At 43.8% G+C, this 8947-nt stretch overlaps 1 protein-coding gene across 1 annotated transcript; it reads left to right on the top strand.

Annotated features, from left to right (window-relative positions):
* The first annotated feature begins 579 nt into the window (after positions 1 to 579).
* On the top strand, positions 580 to 8469 carry LOC142399300 (kidney mitochondrial carrier protein 1). The gene is made up of 9 exons (XM_075483892.1): positions 580 to 797; positions 907 to 1054; positions 1390 to 1484; positions 1688 to 1773; positions 2420 to 2515; positions 2613 to 2737; positions 5753 to 5876; positions 6684 to 6764; positions 7273 to 8469. The coding sequence occupies exons 1-9, from the start codon at positions 734 to 736 to the stop codon at positions 7312 to 7314; spliced, it is 861 nt and encodes a 286-aa protein (XP_075340007.1). The 5' UTR covers positions 580 to 733; the 3' UTR covers positions 7315 to 8469.
* Positions 8470 to 8947: the final 478 nt, after the last annotated feature.

Here is an 8947-nt window from a genome sequence, read left to right as displayed (position 1 = left end):
AAAGATATGAGACATGGAAAAATTACTACAGTGTGATTAAATCTATGTAAAAAATATGCAAAGGTTGGTATATAACTGGAGATGCAAAACAACAACAGCTCATATTTGGTTTGTGGCTGATGTGTCAGTTTCGGTTTGACTGTTTCCTGCACTGTGCGATAATGTCACATGTCTGTGCTCAGGGACACACTGCTTCAGAATCCGTCCATGCTTTTAAAATGACGCTAAACGCAACATAAATATCAGACATTGTGAGACAATAAAAACGAGTGATTTTTCTTGTAAAAAAAAAAAAAAAAAAAAAAAAAAAAAAAGGCAAATATAGAGTAATAATAATAATTTATCATTTAGATCGCTGCTCTCAGATTAGACTTTTAATTAAAGAGTGCATAAAAAAAATCGGGGACAGTTTTAAAATTGTGTTGTGGCCTTAAAAGAACCCTGAGCTTCCTACTACCAAAGGCTGTGCTACTACTGTCTGGTATGGTTGCCTGGCAACAGACAGTGGGCGGGAACAAGAAGGACTCGGAGAGCAGCCGGCGGAGGAGCGGCAGGAAGGTAGGTGGAGTCCAGCGTCTTCAAAACCCGGCTGCCTGAGGAGCGACGTGGGGCAGGACTCTTCTAACCCTGGTAGAACCCGATACTTACGCAGCAGAACCATAAAAGCATTGGCTGTGTATTACTGGGTTTTGTCGGGAGGTTCTCACTGCGTCTTGGTACACGGCCGGAGAAGATGTCTAACGTCAACTGGAAGCCCTTCGTTTTCGGCGGACTAGCTTCCATGACGGCGGAATGCGGTGAGTGATGCGTCGGAAGGCCGCGAGTCTGTCTGAGGACACCGAATCGGTCACAACCTGCTTGTGACCCGCACAGTTTCAATAACCTGCACATTCCTCTGTGTTGCAGGGACTTTTCCAATCGACCTAGCCAAGACGCGTCTTCAGGTCCAAGGCCAAGTGGGCGACGTTAAATACCGAGAGATTCGCTACAGAGGCATGCTCCATGCTATGATGAGGATCGGAAGAGAGGAGGGGCTCCGGGCGCTTTACTCAGGGTCAGTGGGTTCACCTTACACGGCGAATAGTGCGTGTCTCTGCAGCTTTGCATGCCAAATAAATCTATAACAAGTATCGATGTTACCACTGGGTCTAGCCTCACTGTACATCACATTTGTTATCAACGCTTCCTCCCTTTAGTTCTTTCTACACTTCCCATTTTTCTCGCTACTTCTGTTTCTGCTGAACCCTATATTTATCCTGTCTGAAGACCGGGCTGGAGGCTTGGCTTGACATCGACTTTATCAGCATGCTATAGCTTGAGCCCTGATGAGCTCAAAGTTTTGATGTAGTTAAAATCTTCTCCCTAAATAAACTTTATTTTATTTTGCAGAATAGCTCCCGCTATTCTGCGCCAGGCCTCCTATGGGACCATAAAAATCGGCACATACCAGAGCTTTAAGCGGCTGCTTGTCGACAGACCAGAAGGTGAGTGTCCGTTCCTGTTCCTGTTCCTGCTCTCTGAAACACACGCATGTGCTGTATGCATACACACAACACATTTCTGTTCAAGGTCACAGATGAGACACAGCTGTTAGGGTTTGACCTCTTCAAACATGCAAGCCATTATACTGAAAGTAGAGCGCTGCAAAGTTGGTGTCAGATTTGTTCAGCTTCTTTTTCGCTTTCAGATGAGACTTTGCTGACGAACGTGGCATGCGGGGTTCTCTCTGGAGTCCTCTCCTCCTCCATTGCCAACCCTACTGACGTGCTAAAGGTACCTGTTTGCAAACACAAATGTCATCTGATCCTAATGCTGTTCTTATGAAACCTTAGTCTAAAGCAGAAGCACAAGTCTGACAGTTTTCCCAAACTAGGTCAAGGCGTGGTGTAAAATTCCAGGCAAATCCAAGGTGGAAGCTCACTTGTTGCGACCCGTAGTCTCGGTGCTATCACAGCCCCACTTTTGGATTATTTATAGACCACAACCTCAAAGGCTTCACATAGTGTTCTGTTAATGATACGGGCGCATGACTGCCACTACTTATCTGTGATCATGATGTTTTGCCCGGGCACTGTCTGCCATGCTTTGTTAGACGCGTTGCGTGTTTTAAGGGTTACCAGACGAACGCGTGCTTCTGCAGGTTCGGAACATTGCTTTTCGTGGCAGTGTGTACAAAATGTACCCTTCCAGTTATCTCGGAGCCAGGAAACGAGCCAAAGCTGATCTGCTCGAGCTGCTGTTGCGAGGGGCTAAAGAATTACAGGGAGCAAGAAACATGTGACAATATTTCAATCTCCGTTTAAAAAGAACAATCTTATTCTGACTTTTTATTTAAATGGCAGCCAAAGTACGCACATACCCGACCCGAACCATTCCCTCAAGTTCAACACTGTTGGTATGTGTGTGTGTGTTCCCTCAGATCCGGATGCAGGCTCAGGGACGTGTGATCCAGGGCAGTATGATGGGCAACTTCATCAACATCTACCAGGAGGAGGGAACAAGAGGACTGTGGAAGGTAGCCAAAACATGGGGGCAGAAAAGTGTCTGTGTCTGTGGGCTTTAGGTTGACCAACATTAAACCTGAATCGCGCATCCCTCTGTCTCTGCATCAGGGCGTCTCACTAACCGCTCAGAGGGCAGCCATCGTTGTGGGGGTCGAGCTTCCGGTCTATGACATCACCAAGAAGCACCTGATCCTGTCGGGTCACATGGGGGACACCGTGTACACGCACTTTGTGTGAGTTTGAGTTACCTCTTGGTCCTTTTTCTTTTTTCCTGTGATGCTGTCACTGGTAGGAAAATAGTTTAGTGAATTTGAACACATTCAAGCATCCAGGTCAGAAAAATGAAAGGCAAACTTAAGTATGTTGTTTAGTCTATAACGATCATTTATCTCATTGGAAAAAAAAAAATATATATATATATATATAAATAAAATAAATCTAAAGGCCCTGTCACACTGTTGTGTATGAGAGAAGCGTATGAGTTGCGTATGAAAATTAATCATACGCACGAAAAGTCCTTGAAAATAAAGAATGAGTAGCATATGAACTGCGCATGCCCAGCGTACGTTTCAACGCGCCTATTGAGAATGAGGAGTCACGTGACTCCGGTCGGCCATGTTGGCAGAAGACGCTATTGGTTGCCAGGGGCAACGCCATTAACTCAGCAGCCTTTCCACATTGCTCCATTATTGCAGTAGACTACGCGCTATCAACATCTCTCGAGACATTCATCTCGATCATGCCTCCCAAGAAAGCAATCGTCGTTTGCCCGGGCCCTGGGCCGAGGAAAAGGCAAAAAAACACAAGAATCATTCTCACCCAAACCTGCTGAAATGCCTGATGCACCTGCGGCTGATGAGTTACATGCTTCTGAGCGATCAAGATCCCCAACTCCTCCTCCTGGCCGCTCCCGTGAATCGTCGGTTGCCTGCCGCCTCCATCTCCGCCCGTCTGGCGGAGATGGAGGCGGCAGACGGGCGGAGGCTATAAATACGCTAGCTGTACGGTACACCTTCATGCCAACATATGACAATTTATGTCCAGCGTTCTCGACCTATCAGTAACGTACCTATATCGTAGCGTAGCGTATTCAGCGTATGCTTAGCGTATTAACCATACGCACAAAAGTTTTGAGCATGTTCAAAAATTTATTTCTGCCTCAGCGTATGCCAGCGTGCTTGAAACGTATACAACCTATGCCTAACGTTCCCCTGGCGTATACCAGCGTATGAGTGATAATTTTCATACGCTAGTGCCATACGCAACAGTGTGACAGGGCCATTAGTCTAGTATTATGTGCACTTTTTTTTTTTTAAAAAAGAGAGAAATTTATCTTATCATACACATGAAATATTACACACATATTCTTGAAGGACATCCCAAAGCTCTTCTTTGGATGTCGGCCACCTTTTGATCCGTTCTGTCAAGATGATCCCACACTGCTTCAGTAATGTTGAGATGTTGAGGTCCGGGCTCTGGGGAGGATTCATCCCCAAGACCTGTTGTCACTGATTTTCAGTTCCTGTCATTTGGCATGAGCAGCCTTTTCTCTGCGTTTGCCGTCCTTATAAATGGCTTTTTGATAGTCACCCCCTCAATGGAGACAGTTTCTGATCAGGCAAAGTAACAGTAACACTGCACACCATGCTGAGATATGCCAAGAAATACTCTTTCATGTCTTTCAAACTGTCTCAGGGTTCCCGCGAGGTCTTAAAAAGTCTTAAAAGCATTGAATTTATGAATTTGGAAATAATACCTTAAAAAGACTTGAACAAGTCTTGAATTTTGATATCTGGGTCTTAAAATTTGTGCAGTAACTTCTCCGTATCACATTCTCAAACGTTTCATTTGTCAACTAGGCTACTATTATTTTGAAAAGCCTAAATAACGTAGCCTAAATGAAGAGTGGCGGAACCAATCATTGAGAACGCAACGCTGCCGCTACCGCTCCGCCCCGGGTCCGAGCACATTGCTACAGCTCTGACACAGACCACAGCAACAAGCCAAGCAGAAGCGTGCAAAATCAAGGCAAATCTCAGCAGAAAACAAGAAAGTTTAACTTATGCCGTTATGTTGTTGTTTTTTTTTTAACATTTGTTTGCTTTTCCTTGCTTCCCATTTCTTGCTGGGATTATGGGGAAATGTAAATGTAATGAAGCGTGGCGTGAGAAATAATCATTTTGTCACTGGTTAAAACCAGTAGCCAACTGCTAGTACAGCCCCTCAAGTTACGACCGTCACCCAACTAGAGTAGATCTGCGAACAGCTTTTGGGTCCACACAACCATGAAAGCAGAGGTGTTGTGGACTCCTAACACAATCACCAAACACCATTCATATAATGGAAACGAGTGTATTTCAGAGTTGTTTAAATGCATGTTCCCCGATTCCGACATCGCTGCCACAATTACTTGTGGTCCCGACAAAACGGCGTACATAGCCAAGTTTGGTTGAGCTGTGTATATTAAAGAGGAACTGGTGTCCAAGGTAAACAAATCACCGTTCGTTCTTATGTTCGATGAGAGCCTCAACGAAACGACAAATTTTTTAGTTGATTTTCATTATTTATAGTTCTCTCTACTCCCCATATTCCCAGCATGGAATAAGTAGCTAGCTAACATAACCAATGTTAAAAAACAACTTAACTGTGTCAGTTAAACTTTTTTGTGGTCTGCTGAAATTTTCTTTGATTTTTCACACCTCTGTTTGGCTTGTTGTCTGTGCTGTGGTGTTGTAGCGTTTACTACTACTATGCTGCAATGTTTCATCAATGCTTTACACAGTCCACACTTTCATTTGTTTGAGAAATAAATGAACAAATTAAAAAAAAAAGTTTTTCTTTGCCGGTAGGTCTGTGAAATGGGTATTTTTTTTTTTTTATAAATGGTCTTAAAAAGACTTAAATTTGACTTGAAGAAACCTGTAGGAACCCTGTGTCTTATCTTTGGTGTTTTCCATAGTTTTAACAGATTACGTGTCTTTGTGACAAGCTGCTAGTGATAAAGAGCCTGCAGTTACAATTCAAAATGTGTCCCTTGCTAATTTGTCTGTTGTACATATACTCAAGACTAGTTGCATCAGATATCCATAACCTAACTAAAAAAAGAGAAGCTTTGAAAGACCTTTCCACAGAAGTTTACTTCAGTGACAAATGTGTTTATTTTTTGTTTTCTTCTTACATTTGTAGCAGCAAGACGCACACCTACACTACGGCACCAAAAACATAAACATGTGCTCTTGGGTCCCCAGGTCCAGCTTTGCGTGCGGCCTGGCGGGAGCTTTGGCTTCAAATCCTGTGGATGTGGTCCGGACACGCATGATGAATCAGAGGGGGGTAGCGCTGTACCAGGGAACGCTCGACTGTTTACTGCAGGTCAGCCAAAAACTCCTGAGTGATGACAGTAAAAAGCTTGTAACTTCTTCCTCCTGTGATTTTTAGTTTGCAAATGGGCAGATTTTGTTTAGTTTTTTTTGTTGTTGTTGTTGTTGTTAAAATAGTAAGCGGCTTAAGAGTGTAAAAATCACCTGACCGTGACTCCCACTGAATGCAGTGAGCGTAGCTGGTATGCTGTCAGATGACGCCCAGTCTGGTTGCTGCTGCTGTCACGACTGGAAGAGTTCCACCTCGCTGGTGTGAAATCTTCCGTTAGGTTCTGGCACTGCCGTTCATTCTTTTGTTGTTGTTTTCTACCACTAAGCAAGTCTCTACCTGAACAAGTTCATGCTTGGTAGACAAACGTGGTAATTAAGTGTTTTCATCCATGTTTCTATGGAAAGAGATTATAGCTGAACCATGTTGAAATGCTTGTCTGGACAGATTGGTTTCGTTTTAGGAAAGAGAAAATGCAGCTGTCAAGATATTTCTGTTTTCACTGACTTTTATTTAAGTCTGAGAGCTCGTGGTCTGATACTTATTTATTTTATTAGTCCTCCATCTTTATGGACCTACATAAAGTTTATAAATAGCTGGAGTATCCCTTTACGTGAACATCTTTGGATGTGTGAGGAACAAACTGACCTTTATCACAGCAGAAGCTGTCAAAATCTTTCTTTTTTTTTTTTTTTTTAACTGAGTAATTCACCTTTTTGTAATTGCCATAAAAAGGTCAGACCTCAGAGCAATCCTCTGATGATAGATAAATAAAATTGGATTTGAGCTTGTTTGTTTTTCTTCTCACAGACGTGGCGCTCAGAGGGCTTCATGGCGCTCTACAAGGGCTTCTTTCCCAACTGGCTCCGTCTGGGACCGTGGAACATCATCGTATCCTTTGACCCGCCTCATTTATGCACCGTGGCGTTAAGCTACAACCTTTGTGATATAACACCCTCTTATGTGGAGAGATCGGCTGGGACAAGTTGTAGAATTTTTGTTATGTATAAAGTAACGCATGGCATTCTTTCTCTGGGCAAAGATTAGCTTAATGCCGGCTAACTCTTTTATATAACTTTGTGAAAGTCCTGCCTCATTACCCCCAGTCGGAGGGAAGGAACATAAGAAGCCCTCAGTGGGCAGGAGAGCAAAGGGTGTTGAGTGAACTTTACGAAAAGCCTTCCTGCAAATGTTAAGACCTAATTAAAGATCTCTGAGTAGCGGAAAACTCTGGCTGACAGACACTCGCCGTGCTCCATCTTGTCCTGAAAGATGTAAGGAGATTATTGAGTCGCAGTAACAAGGGGGTGCTTTGAGTTGAGGTGCACAGGAAGTGATTCTGCTCCACAGAAACATTCACCCACTTCTTTTTGCGCGTTTTCCTTCACTCCATCTTCAGTTCTTCCTCACTTATGAACAGCTGAAGAAGATCGACGTGTGATTGAAGGGACAACACTGAAATGCAGAGACGAGTACGGGCGCACGCGCTGAGACGAGCTTAGAGGACCAAAATCGGGAATGGCTGGATGATGATGATGATGATGATGATGATGATGGTGGATCTTTCATGGAACCAACAGTGGGACAGGATGCACAAATGTAGACCTGAGTTAAGGGACGGCCAGATTCCTGTGCGGGCTGAATGTCTCCTGACGCCTGCAGCGTATGTGGAAGGGACAGTACCGCAGAGGACTTTTTTTATTTTATTTTTTTTCTTTCACTCGTACAAATGCCCCCGAAAGGCTTTATTGCATTGTTCCGCTCATATTCATGTGACCCAACTTTCCAAACTCGGAACCTTTTTAGATCATTTTAGACGTCTCTCATGTCGTCAGGAAAACGCTTGCGGGTTTTCGGGCTTAAACGCAGGAAGTGCTCTCCTGGGTGCCTCGGTTTGTGATGCAGGCTGTCTGAGCCTAAGATGACGATCGGCACCATCATTCCCTTTTGATCACAGATGTTATGGGATCGTTCAACAAACGACTTTTTTTTTTTTTTTTTTTAAATTTTATTTATTTTTGTTTAATTGAGAAATGTATGTGAAGGTTCAAATTATGGACACTATTGGTCTCCTCCCTCAAGTATTTTGAGTTAAGGGGCAAAGAGTAAGTCCTGGTGTCCTGTTATAAATACCGGTTACATAAATAGCTCGGATGCAGAACACACATTGCATGTGTGGTGAAACCAGTGAGCGTAGAAAGTAAATATAACCCCGGGCAGCTCGGGGTTGACACTGCTCGCTGAGCTCTTGTGTCAGGTCATTGAGGAGAGGGGGGAAAAAAAAAAAAAAAAAAAGCTCATTTCAAATGGTGATACAAGTTATAACATACACACCTCAACATTATTGGGTGGGATTAGGTGGATCATGTCGCCGCTTTGGGGCACGGTCGGCTCCCACTAAGTTTTATTTTTATATAAATTTTATTTTTTGTTCGTCTGCTTCTGTGAGCTTTCATTGGAAGCACTGAGTATGTTATTGTGTGAGCTGCTGACTCTGCCAAAGTGTGAGCCAGTGTTAATTTTTGTTCTTCTTCTCATGTACATGCAGCTGTAGAGCTGTATATTGAAAATAAAAGGGGAGGAGGAGAAAAAAGAAGCCCATTGCAGCTGTCTTGCTTTCCGTGCACCACAGTGTGGCGCTGTGGGGCCGCACACGCACCCACCACAGCCCAACCCAGTTGAAAACACCAGTAAGCCGTTTGAGTCTTTATAAATTCCCAACGCTCGACCATGAGGCCACAAATCTAGCACATTCATGTTTCTGAGGGATTGCCCGTTGCTTTGCTTTCTTTTTGTTTTTTTTTCCAAACACACATGTTTTAACGCCGCATCCCGCAAACTTCTGACTTTTCAAGAAGTATCTAAAATGTAATTGTTCTATTTCTGGGGGGGGGGGGTATTCCCAGCTTTCTTTCTTCCGAGTTGTTTGAAGAGATGATGGGAGCTCAGGAGAGCGGAGCGGCGCAGGAAGTGCTGCTGTAAACTCGCTCTGTGTCACTTTTATTTGGGGAGCGTCACCGTGGGACTTATTAGTTGTGTGAGAGCTGTTATTGTTGTACTGGATCTGCTTCATC

Source organism: Odontesthes bonariensis, chromosome 14 (assembly GCF_027942865.1).
Source record: "Odontesthes bonariensis isolate fOdoBon6 chromosome 14, fOdoBon6.hap1, whole genome shotgun sequence".
Lineage (NCBI taxonomy): Eukaryota > Metazoa > Chordata > Actinopteri > Atheriniformes > Atherinopsidae > Odontesthes > Odontesthes bonariensis.
The sequence above is the reverse complement of the archived record's forward strand: the minus strand, read 5'-3'. Positions and strand labels throughout refer to the sequence as shown.

Bases quoted from the DNA above. Each gene is read 5' to 3' on its own strand.
- LOC142399300 (XM_075483892.1), top strand. From the start codon at position 734: ATGTCTAACGTCAACTGGAAGCCCTTCGTTTTCGGCGGACTAGCTTCC. The intron at 1,774-2,419 runs GTACCTGTTTGC...GTGTTCCCTCAG, and splicing joins ACCCTACTGACGTGCTAAAG to ATCCGGATGCAGGCTCAGGG. The intron at 6,765-7,272 runs GTATCCTTTGAC...CTCCATCTTCAG, and splicing joins TGGGACCGTGGAACATCATC to TTCTTCCTCACTTATGAACA.